Source organism: Mastomys coucha, unplaced genomic scaffold (assembly GCF_008632895.1).
Source record: "Mastomys coucha isolate ucsf_1 unplaced genomic scaffold, UCSF_Mcou_1 pScaffold12, whole genome shotgun sequence".
Taxonomy (NCBI): domain Eukaryota; kingdom Metazoa; phylum Chordata; class Mammalia; order Rodentia; family Muridae; genus Mastomys; species Mastomys coucha.
In genome coordinates, this window is record NW_022196894.1 from 36,685,311 (window position 1) to 36,702,997 (window position 17,687).

Consider the following 17,687-nt stretch of genomic DNA (forward strand, 5'->3'; position numbering starts at 1 on the left):
AAAGGGAGTTTTGTTCTTGGGAGATTAGATAATGGCGTATGATAGTGAGAAAGTCCCCCGTTCTGTTCTTTACTCAAGAGCCTTTGGTATCTCATCCCATTTCGTTTGATGATGAAGATCTGAAGGATGGAGGTAGAGGGTCTCTGAAAGAGGTTGGGGCGGGTAACAGAAAAGAGTGATGCGTTAGTGTTGTTGAGAGTCAGTTTCTTAATGGAAGCAGAGCATCATTAGTGCTATATAGAAACTCCATCTCTTCTTGTTGGCACAGGCATCCACATTAACAATATGCTGGGAACCATTGAAACAGGCCTTTGACTTTTCTTCAGTTAATTCTCTCAACTAAGAAAATGTACAAGTCATCTTAGCGACTTGTTACAAAACTTACAAAGGTGCAAGATGATCTTGTGGGACCTTCACGTCACCTTTGTGCCATTTGACTAGCACAGGTGGTGCAAGCCCTAGTGAGGGGCTGGAGCCCTGGGGTACCTGCTTGCTAATTACTCTTTTTTTTTTAGTAAAATGTCATTAATTCCTATATTTTGGATGAAGACATTATTTATGTATTTATTAACAATGCTGAGATAGAATAAAGGTAATGTTGGAGAATAGATGAGCATTCTATGACTGATATACATTTCTAGATGCCAAAGGCCACATTTCACATATTAAAATAAATTTTTATTAGAATTAAAAGTAGTAGAAATTATTACTAAGTTATATTTTTTCTTTGATTTTTTTATTAGATATTTTCTTTATTTACATGTAAATTTTTCCTTTCCCAGTTTCTCCTCCAAAAAACAAACAAAGAAACAAACAAAAACAACAAAAACAAACCCCTGTTGCCTGCCCCCTCCCCATGCCTGCCACCCCACCCTCTCTCATTTATTTTCCCTGGCATTCCCCTACACTGGGGCACAGAACCTTCACAGGGCCGAGGTCCTCTCCTCCTATTGATGATTGAATTTGCAATCCTCTACTATACACATGCTGCCTGAACAATCAGACCCATCCATGTGCAGTCCTTGGTTGGTGCTAATTACTCTTATCTACCTCTCCCTGGCTGGTTTCAGAGGAGCCCAGGTTCCAATTCTTGCCTATGTATCCAGTCACACATAACACATTTCGAATGGTAAAGGTAGGTATGCCACGGTTGCCAATAATGAAGTGAGTGCTGGTTGTTTGGACACTGTAGCTCCCAATGGTCATAAGTGGCTGTTTTATAGTTATTAATTGCTTAAATCACTTGGGCTCTCACTCAATTTTATGGTGCCTACAGGTTGTAATGTTTTTATACAATCTCTTGAGATCCGAGGACTGGGTGAGGGGTGAAGACCCAGAACCAATGGGGTATTGCTAGAAATCTCACAGTAGGGCAACAGCCGAGTCAGTCCAAACTCAAGTCTTCTGACTTGAAGACTGTTATTCCCTTTTATCTTCATTGAGTCTTCATTCTTTGGGGGTAGTTTTTCTGAATCTCTGGTCTCTGTTCTGATTTCTATAGAGGCTTAGGATCTTCCAGATCCTAAAAATGACTTTCAAGTGTGTGCTCCACCCCTAGGTATTATGTTACTTCCCCCCTCAATTCAGCCATCAGACCTCTGGCAGTCTCTGCTTGGAGGCTACCACCTGGGGAACTAAGACAAAAGCTCTCTGCAGACTATCAGTTCCTCTTTGAAGAAGCTGCCTGAAGACCTTCCGAGTTGCTGGGGACTTTTCTGCAGTGTGTTTATGTTATGCAAATATCATGTAACCTAGAGATTTGGTTTAGGGTTTTTCCTGTGACTATAAAAATCCTGGCTTTTCTAAGTAAAGTTGAAGTCTTGATTGGACTACCTCAGCTTGACTTCGTGATTTCTCTCGCATTTCGAATTCTCTTTCAGGTCCTTGTTCCCTCCCCTGAGAGAACCCAGTTTGTGAAACTGCAGGCAGTTTCAGTATTAGGCTCTTAACTACTACATACACAACTGTACCTCAGTTTGGGTATGCTGCTTGGAGGTACCTATGTTTCCTGTGAATGGATTCCTAAAGGAGATGGAAGACATTTGCTTTTCACGTTTCCCAGGTCCTATAGAAGCACAAGCCCTGCCCAGAGCCATGCATATGTGCTATAGATGCAAACTATTAAGGCATAGTCTCAGGTTCCCGTAAACTGTTAAGACTTTTATCGGTTGTTAGTATAGGGGACACTCATGTCTGCTGAGAAACTCAGGGCTCTAAAACACTCTCATGGGAGTGGTTAAGAGGTCCTGCTTCCAGGCAGCACACCTGCATAGACAAATGGTCCGTTGACAACTAACTGTTGAGCATTCGAATAAATACTGAACCTGGGGTATACATGTGTCTATGTGTAGTTTGGGAGCTTAGAAAAGTCAGTGAAGGGTAGGCTACAACTGGATACTTAGTCTGTATCAATTTCTCTCTCTCTTAAAAAAGACTGTGTGTGTGTGTGTGTGTGTGTGTGTGTGTGTGTGTGTGTGTGTGTGTAGGCATGCGATGCACCTGGTTGTGCCAGGCATGGAGACTGTGTGCTGGAGGAATGCTGTGTGAGAGCATCTCCCATGTGCTGGCAGTGTTGCCTTTCTCGAAGACCTTGTTGAATGTGACCACTTGAGTCTTCAGATATACGTGCATAAAACCAGACTCAGCCGCTTGTCTAGCTGTGGTTCCCGTTCCCTAGCCTGTCTCATAGGAGCTGGTAAGAGGCTGAGTGAGGTGAAGCAGGAAGGAGACTCAGATGCTGAGCAATCCCTGACTCTCTAGCAAGAGGCATGTTAGCAGTCGGCGTCTAATCTCCACCATCCCAGCACTGCTGGTCCATCAGACAGGTGAAGGTGGCGTTAGATGGAGAATGTTAGTTTTCAAGTTTGTATACTACTTAAGAGGAGCTGGAGAGGATCTGCTCTCCAGCAGCTGTTCAAACAGCCCTTTATTCTGGTTCTGGGGCTGACAAATTTGAGCAGTGGGCTTTGCAGTGTTACGTGTAACCAGGCTGCCAGGACCTAGGGTTAGGTTTAGGTTTACGTTTAGGTTTAGGTTTAGGGTTAGGGTTTAGGATTAGGGATTAGGATTTAGGGTTTAGGGTTATGTTTTGGGTTAGGGTCTGTGTTAAGGAATTAGTGGTTAGGGTTAGGGTTAGGGTTAGGGTTAAGGTTAGTCTGGGACAAGATAAGGCTGTCCAGAGAGGTGCTATGTCCATGTTGCAGTCTATAAATTTGTGCCCCAGAGTTACCCTATGGCTCAGTGGTCATTGCTGTGAATGAAAGTTTCACCGACTGTATATCTGTGTGGTTCTTAACCAGTGCAGCCTCCCCAGAGCCTCAGTGTCAAGCCCTCCGCTCTCCTGTCCCTGCTTTAGGAGCTTTCCATCTAGACACTGATGAGCTTGTGCCTGGGATCTCAGGCTAGTTAGCCCCATTTCCAGTTCCCGTAGCTTAGAGAGGGGAAAGAAGTCTGGGGCTCCAGGGAAAGGAACAGGGTGGAAGTGTGCAGTAGCAATGAAACAATTGCTGGATGACCTAAATAGAATAGTCCCAGCTGATGGTCACAGGCCTGTGAATGGCAGGATTCTGCAGAGGGAGACTAATGCTTGTCCCTTTTAAGCATTGCCCTTGGCCAATGTTGTGGCTGGGTTTACCATCCTTCCTTGGTTTGGGGAGGAGCAAACCTGTTCCTGTGGGCAATGGGGCTGGAACTCTGTATACTGTGCTTTTGAGGCTGGGATCCAGTCACAAAGAAATGATGGTTTTGTAAGAGAGAGCGATTTGGAGCATAAAGCTCTGGCTGGAAGGCCAGAGCAGGGTTGGGCTGTACAGGAATCACTCAGCCAGTGGAACCTATTGGAAAACCTAGTTAATGAGGAAAGGCAAAACATCCCAGGAGGTAGGGATACAACTAGTGGATAAAGGCTTGCCTAGCATGCACGAAGCTCTGGGTTCATCTCCCAGCACTATATAATATAGATTAAAGGCATTAGACAGAAAATCTTATTCCAACCATCTCCTTCCCCCTTTAAAGAACTATGTGGATCCTCTGGGCCAACGGCAGGTGGTATTTATCCTGTTACCCAAGATGTCTTCTTCAGAAGAGACAAAAGGAGGTGGAGGGTTGGAGGCAAGCTACTCTGAGGATCAGAGACCATACTTCTGCCACAAGGGAGTCCAGGCCTCCTCTCTGACCTCTCTTCTGCCCCAGTGTTCTGCCTAACCACAGGGTCCGGGTGAGGCAAGACCTCTAGTACGTGAGTTGACTGAGTGATGGGTGTGTGTTTTCTGCCTAAGGGACGCGAATGGCTATTGGCATCGGATATGTTGCCTCCAAGTACAGGGGAGCGATAGCTTCAAAGGTCAACGCAGGAAGGAAAAGCAAAAGGAAACAGAATTCTAGCCATTCCCTGTCCATCTGGGCAGTGCACCAGCCATCAGGAACCTACTGGTATGTGTTTCCCACTTCCGCCCCTGCAGTTGGGGCTCTTCTGTTGGAAACCCTGTTTATAAAGTTCGACTTAGTCAGGACCCGTTGAAATCAAAGAAAGGGAGTGTATTTTATGGGCTTCTTTATTTATGGATAAGCAAACAAATGATGACTGGTCAGGACTTCCTTTCGGGATTGTTAATGTGAGCAAACTATTTTGACAGCAAACAAAAGTCCCTATAAATCACCTGTTCGAGTAGCTGGCATGGATCCCGCGGTTTGAGAAGGGTTTCAGGTTGAAACCTTTGAGGGCAAAGACTGAGCTGATGTAAAATGGGCGCGGTCGATGCCCCCAAAGTTTACATACACTCAATGAGTTAGTGATAAGTGCTCATCACCCCACAGGGCATGAGAGGAAGTCTGAACACTTTGTTAAGTGAAAAATCAAGGGTTGTCCTGAACACTAAAAGTATCCAAAGGTGTCAGGAACACCGCAGACAGAAGTCACAACAAAACCAGAGGCAGGAGAAGGCACAACTCTGCAATTTCCTCCTCCTTCACAGTGCAACCCCCCTCGCCAGCCTACACAGTGACAAACCAAAGTCTCGCAAGGTTGGAAATAGGGAGAGAGACGGGCTCTCTGTTTCTTGAATTTGCTACTCAATACAGACAGAGCTTACCAAGAATGGTGAGGCAGGTTGCTTTGAATATCATTGTGCTTCCACATTAAACATAGACAGGAATGAGAGTCATCTCCACTCTCCAAATGTTCTATCTTATATAGTACATGTAATGCTCCATTTTATATAGTACACATAAGTACATACAGTACATATATAGTATACTTTGTCTTATAGTATATAAATATGTTGTGGAATCTTAGGCAAGGATGAGAAATATTTCTGCTAAGGATTGCAGCATCTTGAGAGCCTAAAGGAAGAACTGGCATTTGAGAGAGACAAGCACGCATCATCACGTTGGAGCACACAGAGGGTGTGTCACAAAACAGCAGGTTCCAGCACCAAATTCAGAGTCACCCAGGGAGGGAGGTATGGCGGAGACACTGTGTGCTTAATATTCAATTCTGCTCCAGTAGAACATGGTGCCCAGGAGAACCCAAAACTAGAATTAAAATGGGGAAGAGAGGAAAACAAAGAATTAAGATTTTTTTTTAAAAAAAATCTACTTTAATATAAAACAATTATGTTCCTTCCATTCAGGCTTAGGTGACACGGGGTTTCTAGTACTACTAATTTAGGTGACAGCAATCTTAAGGGCCAGATGCTGGTCCCCATCCTGATCGAGAGCATTGATTATATAATCTGCCACTCAGAGTGATCTCTCCATTCCCCATGCTCCCACCCCACTTCCCACCTAGTCTCTCTGACTTCTCAAGTGCTCTTCTCATTTCCATACTGAAATAGCTTTGAGGAAATTCTTCTCTCCCGTTATCAAGGCTAAGTACTTTCCAAAATGCTTCTGTTTCTAGGCAGAAACTACTTGGATGATCTATCTTCTTCATTTTTATTTATTTGTTTATTTTTAAGATGGGCTTCTCACAGAGCTGTGCCCTGAGCTTTCTATACAGCCAAGGACGACCTTATGATTTCATCTTCCAAGTTATAAGGCTATAGGCATGTGCAAAGCATGCTTGGTTTACATAGTGCTGGGACCTAATGTGGAGTTTTGTGCATACTGGGCAGGTTCTCTACCAACTGAACTAAATCTCCAGCCATGGGGTCTGTTTTTTCTCCTAATCTTAAAACCTTTGCTCCCAAGAGACTTCCCTACCATCCTCACATGCTTGCCATCTTTGAATGACTGCCTCTGAAGAGCACTACAGACCTCTCACTCGTGTATGGAGTTGAAAGGTCTAAACTGTTTCAGATCTGCCATCTCCTTCCAGGAATCCTAGCCATGCCATCTTGCTTTCCTGAGCCCCAGTCTCTTTATCTATAAAGTAAACTTCATATCTTTTCTCTCTACCTCAGATCTAGGGCTGTGAGTAAGATAAAGAAATAATAACTGAGCCTCTTATTTACTAAGGATGATATGAATCAGGCACATCTGCTTTCAAAGTTCTCTGAAGAGCCGGAAGTACCGGGAAGATAAGTAACTCTAACCCAAAGTCATAGGACCCAGTGGACTTTAGAGTATTCCTTATCAAGCTTTACAGGAAAGCCTTCTGAGAGCCAGCCAATTTGGTATACCTAGGAGTTCTTCTCAAGCATGATTCTTGGCTGGGCAGATATACCTACTGCTCTTGAGGGGTTTCATATAAAGACTATTTGACGTGGCGTCTCATCAACATTAGACCCTCACTATCATTAGCTCTTATTCCCCCTCTGCTGAGTTTCAGAAGATATTTACAATATCTATAATTTAGAATTCGATATGCGTATTCTGTGTTGGTTGGCAACTCCATGACACTCAAAAGCCCTTGAATATCCAGTAGTTCCTGCTCAGAAAGACACTTCCCTGTTGTCTAGTAAATTCATTTAATAAATTAACGAGTCTTTACTCTGTACTATGCTAGGTACTGGGGGACAAAGAGCAGCTGATCCTCAGCCTCTGACAACATCAATGCATCAAACAGGGACATTGTTTCACAACAGAGATGAAGTCCTAAGAGGGATCATAAAACACTTCCTGAAGGAACAGCTTTCTCTCTCCTCCCTCGTTTATATGCTCTCACTCAGTTCTTTTCAAAGCATGATACGCAAGCACCCTTCAGGGATCAATGAGGTCAAGAATATTGAGGTCAAGTGTTTTTTTTTTGTTTTTGTTTTTTTTTTGTTTTTGTTTTTAACATGGGCTCTGGTGGCCTAAAAGCAGCATAAGGTCAAGGATCAGGGGGAATGGAGGCAGGCGGACTAAACTACACTAGTGCTCACTGTATTTTGCACTGCTATGCCCTTCTCGGGGAAAGAAGAAGTGGGAAGTTTTATCTGGTATTGTCTTCCATGCAACACAAAAACTACTGGTTGTATTGCACTTTGACCGTTAATTACACATCTTTTAAATATTCTCTGTGATTTAAAAAAAAATCTCATTGTGTATTGAAATACAGTTGTCCGGAAAGAAAGTATGTGTCTAATTGGTTATGCACTGACCTAACATTTTTTTTTTTCCTTTCTGGAAACATCATTTTTATTTGAAAAAACTAAAAAGTTTAGAAAAGAAGCTGTGCTTATGGCTGTTCAGGCTTGGCTCTTTGGACAGGTATTTTCTTTGAAATCTACAAACCAGTCTGTTACCTTAAGGGAAACACTTGACTACTGTATACTGTCAATAATAAAGTTGGGTTTTGAAGCAAAAATCAGATCTCTGGAATATTGATATGCTGTCATGGGTTTGATAGTACCCAATTGTTTGAGACCTTCTCCAGTGTGACAGCATTCATGAATGTAATCTTTTGGTTTAACATAAAGAAATCAATGATTGCCAGCAAGTGCTATGAAATATAATGAGTCAGCTTTCCCACCCAAACAGCCAGTACATGATGTTCTAGACTTAGGTATAGGCCAAAGATTTATGCAAATAGTACAACAAGTTCTTCATTAATCTAGTTTCAGATTCCATATTGCCACAAACCTTGGTGGGCATGGTTTCAAAGGAAGAGTCACGATATTCACTTTCACATAAGGTTATCAGAATATTCCTGTTTTTAACTATACACCATTATGAAGGATCTACTTTTCTTCAGTCCCACAATACTGGCAACATGTTAGCACAGACCGAGTGGGAGAGCACATGTTGAAGATGTGACTTCTTTTTCCAAGCCATAGGATCACCGGAAGGACCACAGAGTGATGGGTACAAATTCTACCTTGTCTAGGAGGTTTGAGTGTGCAGCCAGAGCTGGGAGCCAGAGCTCTGACCTAGCCCTCTGTGCCTCCCAGAGAGGCAGCAGGGAGTGATGAGAGCTTCCAAGGAGCTAGGTAAACTAAGGATGTGCCTCAGGAGCCCTCTAGAGAGGTGACAGGGCAGGGCTTGAAATGTAATTGCAGTAAATTACTTGGCTGTGGAGCATAGCTGGAGTTCACTAAGAAGCCTAGGTGAATGCCACCCAGATGCCAAGTGGGCATCTGGAAGAAGCGATTACTTAGGTGGGTGTATCCTTTCTCCAGTAGAGAAGTTGGCATTCTGCACCTCAAAGGAACCCATTGTCCGTGGTCTGGTGCTAAAAGTTTCCTGACTATCTTAGCTGAAAACCTTGTTTTCCAGACTTTCTAGGGTGGTTGAATTAGCTGGAGACCTTCTCAAGTTCTCTCCTTATTGTCCCTTTCTGAAATAAAATGTGCTGAGGATACTCACGGTCCAGCAGAGGATGGCAAATCCAAACCAGGCAACTCCCCAGGCATGCCGGTCCATTGGTCCAGAGATCAGTTCATAGCAGCCCTGGGAAGACAGTTTAAGTTCCATTAACATGGAGAGTCCAGAGCAGAGATGAGAACTGAGAGGGAAAGCAGATTCCCAACAAATCAAGGGCCTCCAGAGTCCAGCTAACAACCATGCAACGTTGCCATCTGAGTGACTCTGCCATAACCTTGGGGAATCACAGGCAATGCCCAGGAGATGTACAATCTATACTGATTCCATCCACCAAAATGTCCAGAGGTAAGTGGGCTAGATTTGCCAGCAAGTTTCAACAACTATCCTGGGTTGACCATGAGGTTTAGGCTCCACCCAGTGGCTACAGGTATGCACTCGATGCTCTTTCTGTCTCCCGAGATCCTCCCTTTTGTAAATCACATACATGCTCTGTGCCACTCCTTCCCCAACCCCTCAAAACCTTTACTCTTTTTTTCATTGTAGGATGCCCAAATGAAAACTCCTGGAATTTTACTTAATTTATTTAACCAATTTTCAAAACTTAAGCAAAACCTTTAGGGTCTATTTAAAAGTATATCACAAATACAAACACTCCCAAGTCTCCTCATACCACTTTGGCCCCTCCAGGGCTTCACTTAAGGGTTAAGCTAGATGGGTTCCTTCTAGTCTACTCCGGTGCCCTGAGCAGATCTTGGACTCAAACTCCGCAGCCAGTCCCACAACACCCAGAAAAAGCTCCACTCTCAGGCGCTCTAACATGCCTAGGTCCACAGGATCCCAGGATCCTAGGATCCCAGTAGCTTGGTCACACCAGGATCTCAGGGTCCCAGAGGCAGCTTGACTCCCAGGAGCTCTGACACACCCAGGATCCCAGGCTCTCAGAATCATAGGATCACAGAGACAGCTGAACTCTGAGGAGTTCTGATACAACCAGGATCACAGGGAGGACAGGCTCCAGTCAGATATAGTGAGGGCAGGTAGCACTAGTGATAATCAGATAGCAGAGGCAAGCATAAGAACATAAGCAACAGAAGCCAAGGTTACTTGGCATCATCAGAACCCAGTTCTCCCACCATAGCATGTCCTGGATACACCATCACACTGGAAAAGCAAGATTCATATCTAAAATCACTTCTCATGATGGTGATAGAGGACTTAAAGAAGGCTGGCCTTAAATACCAACAAAAAAGCCGGGCAGTGGTGGTGCAGGCCTTTAATCCCAGCATGTAGGAGGCAGAGGCAGGCAGATTTCTGAGTTCAAGGCCAGCCTGGTCTATAGAGTTCCAGGACAGCCAGAACTGCACAGAGAGACCCTGTCTCGAAAAACAAAACAAAAACAAAAACAAAAACAACCCCCAAAACTCCCAAACAAACAAACAAACAAACAAAAACAATGGAAAGCACACATATACATGGAAGCTGAATAACGTTCTACTCAATGATAACTTGGTCAAGGAAGAAATAAATAAAGAAATTAAAGGCTTTTTAGAATTTAATGAAAATGAAGACACATCATACCAAAACTTATGGGACACAATGAAACAGGTGGTAGGAGGAAAACTCATAACTCTAAGTGCCTTCAAAAAGAAACTGGAGAGAGCTTACTTACACTAGAAGCTTGACAGCTCACTTGAAAGCCCTGGAACAAAAGAAGCAAATGCATCCAAGAGGAGTAGATGGCAGGAAACAATCAAACAAAAAGAACTATACAAAGAATCAAGAAAACCAGCAGCTGGTTCTTTGAGAAAATCAACAAGATAGACAAACCCTTAGCCAGACTAACCAGAGGGCACAGAGACAGTATCCTAATTAGCAAAATCAGAAATGAAAAGGGAGACATAACAACAAAGTATATCTTAAAATCACTATTCTGTTTGTTGAATATCAACAGTTGAAAATATTAAAATCATGTTTCTACAAAAAAATGTTTCCTCTTTAAAATTCCAGCATGTATGGAGGAGTTGGAGAAGGAAGTATCAGAGCTGGGGGGGGGGGGGTTTGCAGCCCTGTGGAGGGAGCAAAAGTGTCAACAGGCCAGACCACCCAGAGCTCCCGGAGACTGGACCCCCAACCAACTAATACACATGAAAAGGGATTCCATGGCGCTGTCCACATATGTGGCAGAGGATGGCCTTGTTGGACATCAGTGGGAGGAGAGGCCCTTGGGCCTGAGGGTCATGTAATCCAAAGGATTGTTGGAGTGGAATTTGCGGCACTGTTGCAGACAGTGGGAATTGTGGGAATCTGAAAGACTGAGATAGGGAGTCAGAAAGATGGATGGGTCAGCTTATGGTACGATTGAGGAAATGGGGGCAAATGGAGTAAGGGGGGAGGAAGACATGGCAGGGACATTGGAATGTGGCTGGCGAGTGGCTCTAAACGGTGATGCTTTGGTTCAGCTGGAAGAGGAGATGGAGTCACTGAAGGCAGGAGGGCCAAAGGAAGGTGTCAGGATGGGTGTGGAGGTCCAAAGACAGTAAGAGAGGGGGAGTTTCCCTTTCAAACTTATTATCTAAGCTTGAGTAAGTTGTTTTAGTTGATCACCATGACTAGTGTTATGGTGGAGGGACAACAAGGTTATGCCATAATTGGAAGGTGGACATCTTTCTTTGTCCCTTTGAGAGAGAAGACACTGTACGTGACTGTAATTTAGGAAAGATGGATTTGTATGGGTGACTCCTGACATGGAATTGCTGAAACATTATGAGTAGTTTGAGTGATAGCTGCATTTTATACTGATGATAAGCAACCCATTTAGCCTTTATTACAGATGAACATAACTGACTGAAGCGACGCTGTAACAAGGCGGCTGTACAGTTCAGTGACAGTTGCTCCGGACACTGCTACGAAGCCATCTGATCACTGCCTTATCCTTTGTGAATTAAAGCATCCGGTTTAGCCCAGGTACCTTGCCAGGTTGTAACAATGGTGTCTCTTACTCTAAATGTGTGCTTCGTAGCATTTACTTCTATAGGGAAAAGCCTGATGATGCTTTTCAACTATTTGACAAGCTGACGTATGGCTAGGCTTCCTCATGATGACCATAACCCAGAGCAGGACAGAACATTTCAGTGTGCCGTGTCAGCAGGCACTGACTATAGGGGTTCGAGAGTGCTCACCAAGACTTTGGGGGGCTGTTTCCAAGCCTTGATTGGTGTGGCGTCTGTACTCTGAAGCTGTGTGGCTTGGGGTTGAAACCTAACAGCCATTTACTAATTGTGTAAGCTTGGGCAAGGCCCCAGTTAGCCTCTCTCACTCCATTCCTCATGTACAGACTACAGAACAGCCAGCATCAACTTTTGAGCATCACAGGCATGATAGTTTGTGTGCGGCACATGGCACAACATCTGGCACTCAGGAAGACCTCAATAAATGTTTCATGGTCACCATCGGGTCGCCTTCATCAGCACAGAAGCACTTTTGCAAAACCCAAATGTACATAAATCATCATCATCCCAAATCACCAATCTGATATTGCTTGACACTGCCCTTCGTCGCCTCTGACCTCAGCGGTTGCGATTGCTTTGGAACTAAATAATATTCTTTTGTATATCCTCCCTTCCAATTGACATTTTTGCAAGCCTTCATCTAATGCAAATATTTCTTGGAAAAACCATCTTAAACATTACACAGACTGTCTTCATTTACACCAAATTGGTTAGTGCTACAGAAATCTTCATGTCACAGTCATTTTTACTAAAAATGAATTTGCAGCAATTCTAAATGAGCACTGGCAGTTACTAACAGAGAAGGAAGCAGATGACACGAGGTTAGGGGAAACATGCAGAATTCCTTACAGACTTTACTCACGGCTGACTCTTACTTTCTTCTTAAGGAGTAGAGCGCTTTCTGCTAGGTCTTCAGAAAGGAGACAGCTCACCTGACGGTGGTAGTAACCAGGCACTCCGAGCTTGCAAGCATCCAGGTTGAGGGGCTCTTTAAGCTTGTTCATGACACAGCACTGCCGAGGCCAGGGGTAGTCAGCATCGTTATTCTCCACCCGGAAGGCAGAGGTGTATTTCTGCCAGTCTGATGGACCATTTACACCACAGCAGTGGTCCTGCCAGAGGATGAGAGACACAAGGTTATTGTTATGGTCCACACCAAAGCCACCAATGTCACAACCAAGGCTTTGTGGAGAAAGTATTCAAAAGCATAATATATCTTACAGTACTCAAATATTTCCAAACTGGAGCTCAAGGTTTTTCTAAGTTTCCAATAATGTTTTTATGTTTATTACTTTACCAGCTATGAATGGGAGCATTACTTTAAGTCTGTAAGGTAGTGGTTCTCAACCTGTGTTCATGACCACTTCAGGGTCAGCTGAGCCCTTCACAGGGTCACGTATCAGATATCCTGTATTTCAGATATTTACATTGTTTATTTATTATATGCAAGAACACCATAGCTCTCTCAAGACACTCAAGGAGAGGGGATCAGATCTCATTACAGATGGTTGTGAGCAACCATGTGGTTGCTGGGATTTGAACTCAAGTCCTTCGGAAGAGCAGTCAGTGCTCTTAACCGCTGAGCCATCTCTCTAGCCCTCAGATATTTACATTGTGATTCATAAGGTTATGAAGTAGCAACAAAAATAATTTTATGGCTGGGAGGGTCTCCACAACATGAAGAACTGTATTAAAGAAAGAGATGCAGAATCAGGAAGGTTGAGAACTATACTCTAAGCCTTATTTCTTTTGACTGTAAATGTGAAATTAACGTAGTACTTACTTTATAGGGTTTTTGTGAAGATCAAGTGTGTTAATATAGATAATGTACTTGATACGGCTCATAGTAAACTCTTAGGAGGCAGCAATTATTATTAATATTTACATCAAGATACGTAGTGAGAAAAGGGTAATTATTTAAAATCACAAAACAGAAAGTTTTAGTAGTAAGGAAATTATTAGCAATTATTCATGTTTTTTCTATATTCATAGTATTTTCTTAGAGTAATTACGTATTCTTTTTATAAAGGGGAAAGTAAACTGGAAAAACATTTCAGGCCTGGTGGCACACAGCTGTCCCTCTACCTAAGAAAAGGAGGTCAACAGATACATAGCAGATGGCCTGATACTCTGGACACAACTGAAGAGAAAGGCTGAAAACTCCATATTGCGTTCTTCTCTTATCCTAAATTCTGCCAAAATGTGTCCAGGAGGAAGTAAAAATTACAGGCCTCCCCCAGCTTTTTATAAACACAACCAAGGAATTCGGAGAGCAAAGATCATCTTGAAATGATGTACCATTTTGCCATTTAGATATAGGAAATAGCTAACCAGGAAAAAGATTCATTCTGCACTGTGTGTATGTGCATATGTGTGTATGTGTGTATATGTGTGTTTGTGTATGTATGTTTGTGCATGTGTGTATGTGTGTTTGGGTTTATGTGTGTGCATGTGTGTGTTTGTGTGTGCATGTGTGTGTATGAGTATGTGTGTGCGTGTGTGTGTGTGTGTGTGTGTGTGTGTGTGCATGTGGAGGCCAGAGCATAATGTCAAGTGTCATTCTCAATTTCTCCACATTATATTCTGAGACAAGGTCTCTCACTGAACCTGGAGCTCACTAGTGAGTCTCAGGAAGCCTCCTCTTCAGCACCAGGATTACAGACACACATCCCCACATCCAACTTTTTATATAGGTGCTAGGGATTGAACTGTGGTCCTCATGGTTGTGCAGCAGGCGTTTGATTGAGTGAGCCATAGTTCCAGCCCCTCTGTGTCCATCTCTCCAGCCCCGATTCTGTGTTTTAATCAGTGCATCCTAGGGGCACTGAGTTAATAAGGACAGAAACATGACCATCGTGGTTGGCAGGATGGAAGGGACCGGTAACAGTTGCATGTGTCATAGAAATAGAGTGTTGTGGTCAGAAGTCAATTGCATTTGGCTAATAGCAGCTGAAAGTGTGAAAATGCAAGCCGCAGGCACAGGTTTCTCTGAGACTTGTCATGAATTAGAACTGTACAATGGGTGAGTATTGGATGATCTTGCAGGCTGATGAATCAGAATGGAGTAAGCCAAAGAAATGGAGAGGAACTTGGAATGGAAGCCAGCCACTTGAGTGTGGGGCAGTCTGTCTATCTTGGCTGCAGATAAACGTGGATGGGCAGATTTGCTGGGAGAGAGAAGAAGTGGATACCAACTGGTGGTTTCTATATTCTTAAGGCATGAGGTGTAGACATGGCTGAGGGTAGGGAGGAGTTCTGCAGAGGTGAAAATGGAAATCTATGCAATAGTGACAAAGCAGATTTCTTGGAAAATGCACCAGGAGACAGAGTGCCCATGTGAGCTCTACAGTCACAAATTTAAATTAGCAAGGCTGGGGGACTTTTCCCAGCAATATTTAGCCCTTACAGGAGGAGTGGGCAAAATCTGTATAACCTTCTAAAGAGACTGTGTCAGAAAGATGAAAGTAGATTCATAATGGAGCAAAGGAGCCAACAGAGAGCGAAGGTTATAAGAGAAAGCAGGAAAGGGTGTTGGGAAATGAAAACATGGATAATTGATTAGAGGTCTCAGTGGGACAAAATGATTACATGAGGATGTTAGAGCAAATGTCGTCAGAAACTGGGTGGCACAGTTACTGGTGATGACATGCTGGCTGTTGCCATGGAGAAAGGTGGCTGAGGTAACGGAGGAGATCTGTGGGATACGCGAAGATAAAGAATTGACAGAACAGATGTTGTCTGAATCCCCATGGGGTTTGTAAATCCTCATCTGGAGCAGGATGATGAAACCGAATGGCAAGGGCACAGTTGGTGACACTGAAATCCCTAGTGGAGGGAGGCAGGGGAAAGACCATGTGCAGTGTGGTTGATGAATAACTACAATAAGGAGATCCCAGACTGATGGTATGGGCTTTAAGTTTTTGAACAAAGAGGCAGCCAGGGAAGAGATAGTAGAGGAGCCATGAAGAGCAGAGAGGAAACCTAGCCAATTTCTAGGCACATGAAGGTGAGGGGATAGACAGGAGACACTAGGAAGTGCCAGGTGTTTAGTGAAGTAGGAGTGTAAAGAGAACGTTGAAAGGGGTGGAGTAGACTGAACAGTGTGTGTGTATGTGTGTGTGTGTGTATGTGTGGGAGAGATAATGTGAGTGTGTGTATGTCAGTGAGTGTGTGTATCTATGTGATTGCATGAGTGAGAGTTTGTGTGCATATGTGATTGAGTGTGAGAATTTGTATGTGTGTATGTGTTGGGGCCAGTGGAGAATTGACTCATATTAGAGATTACACACAAAAGACAACATGGGCAATACTCTGGGACACTTGGGGTTCTGATGGTATTTGGGATAGGCATGGATATGTGGTATGATGGTCACTTAAAACTGAGTGATTGGGGACTGGAGAGATGGCTCAGTGGTTAAGAGCATTGACTGCTCTTCCAGAGGTCTTGAGTTCAATTCCCAGCAACCACATGGTGGCTCACAACCATCTGTAATGAGATCCAGTGCCTTCTTCTGGTGTGTCTGAAGACAGCTACAGTGTACTCACATATATAAATAAATAAATCTTAGAAAAAGAAAACTGAGTGATTAAATCAAATCATGTCTCCTGATACTTAGCAGAATTCATCAAAGGAGACCTAAAAGGTGAGACATGTATATGTCACCATTTGAGTTCTCTGTGGGGGAGGTAAGGCATCCTTTTCTGTTACTGTGAGAACTAAATTCTAAGAGGCAGGACATATTATTAATCCAAAGTTCTTTAACATACACTCTATAGGCAGGCTAATCAGCATTAAAGCTTTACATAAATTATGGATCTAGAGGCCTCCCTGAGTCATGCATTTAACATTCCCCCATCCTCAGACTCACCAGTAAACAAGAGGCATTGCTGACCTGGCCTGGAACAGGTTTCTTCTTGAAGAAACCTCCTGGAGGGGCTGACTTCACTCTTACCTACATTCAGCTACCCATTCAGATGTGCAGGCAATCCACCAGGGGCGGTCACCCCAGGGGTGATCACCCCAGAACCACACTCCTTATCTGGAGCATGAGCCTATCAGGTCTTGGTAACACATACACATTCAGGTTGTTATCCATCCAGATGTGCAGGCGATCACCCCAGAACCACATTCCTCACCTGCAGCATGAGCCTATCCCAGGTCTTGGTGACACCGTTGTTCTTCCATTCGTCATCGTTGGTTGGGGGGCTGTTGTTTTGATACCTCACCAGCATCTGCTTCAGGAAGAGGTTGGTTGTGAACTGCAGGGGTGGGAATGACACGCGAGAGTCAGCATACCTGCTCCTTAGGAAGGCCACGTCTTTTTGTTCTGTAAATTGAACATTCTCTTAGAGAATGTACAAAACTAAAAAAAACCTTTAGTTTTTTTTTTTTTTTTTTTTTTTTTTTTTTCACTAACTAAGTACTAAACTCAGGGGCACTATGCTCATTTGGCCGGGGCTACTTTAGGTTTCCACATAAGAAGAAATCACTGCATGACTGGGGCAGAGAGGTGGTTTAAGGATGGTGAAGATTAGGGAAACAGTGAGAAACAGAACAAGGAAGATTCTGAATTATGTCTTCCATGAGATGGAACATGAAGAAAGGCCGTGGGGTGGACGAATGGCAGGCAGTGCCAGCATCACAGCTTGGGCATTGGGAATCAGGCTGCTTGGGCTCAGAATTCTTACTGTGACCTGTCAGCCGTTCATCTCTAGATACATTTCTTTGCTTTTAATGCCTTTCTTTTTTTTAACTTAGAAAAGACAAGCAATGCTTCCCAATACTGCATGAGTATTAATAGTGTGCATATTGGCATGACAACCACACATAGAGGGTTCAAAGCACGTCTGTGGCTAGAGGGTCAGAGCCACTGTCATTTTTGCTCTGTGCATTGGGGACTATACTCACAAAGTCGCGTTGTGTTGCTGCTGTGATGCAAGATGCCACTTCAAAACCATACACTATAAACATCAGGATGAAGTACTGAGAGGGAA

General features: G+C 43.6%; 1 protein-coding gene across 1 annotated transcript in view; it reads right to left on the bottom strand.

The window, feature by feature from the left end:
* Nucleotides 1-4,535: 4,535 nt before the first annotated feature.
* The window catches only part of Upk1b (uroplakin 1B), a 28,436-nt gene continuing 15,284 nt past the window's right edge, over nt 4,536-17,687 (bottom strand). Inside the window, exons 4-8 of the mRNA XM_031364690.1 lie at nt 17,602-17,676; nt 16,830-16,952; nt 12,626-12,805; nt 8,728-8,811; nt 4,536-5,532 (exon numbers count right to left, since the gene is read on the bottom strand). Coding sequence (XP_031220550.1) covers nt 5,482-5,532; nt 8,728-8,811; nt 12,626-12,805; nt 16,830-16,952; nt 17,602-17,676 — 513 coding nt within the window. The 3' untranslated portion in view covers nt 4,536-5,481. The remainder of the gene's footprint in view (nt 5,533-8,727; nt 8,812-12,625; nt 12,806-16,829; nt 16,953-17,601; nt 17,677-17,687) is intronic.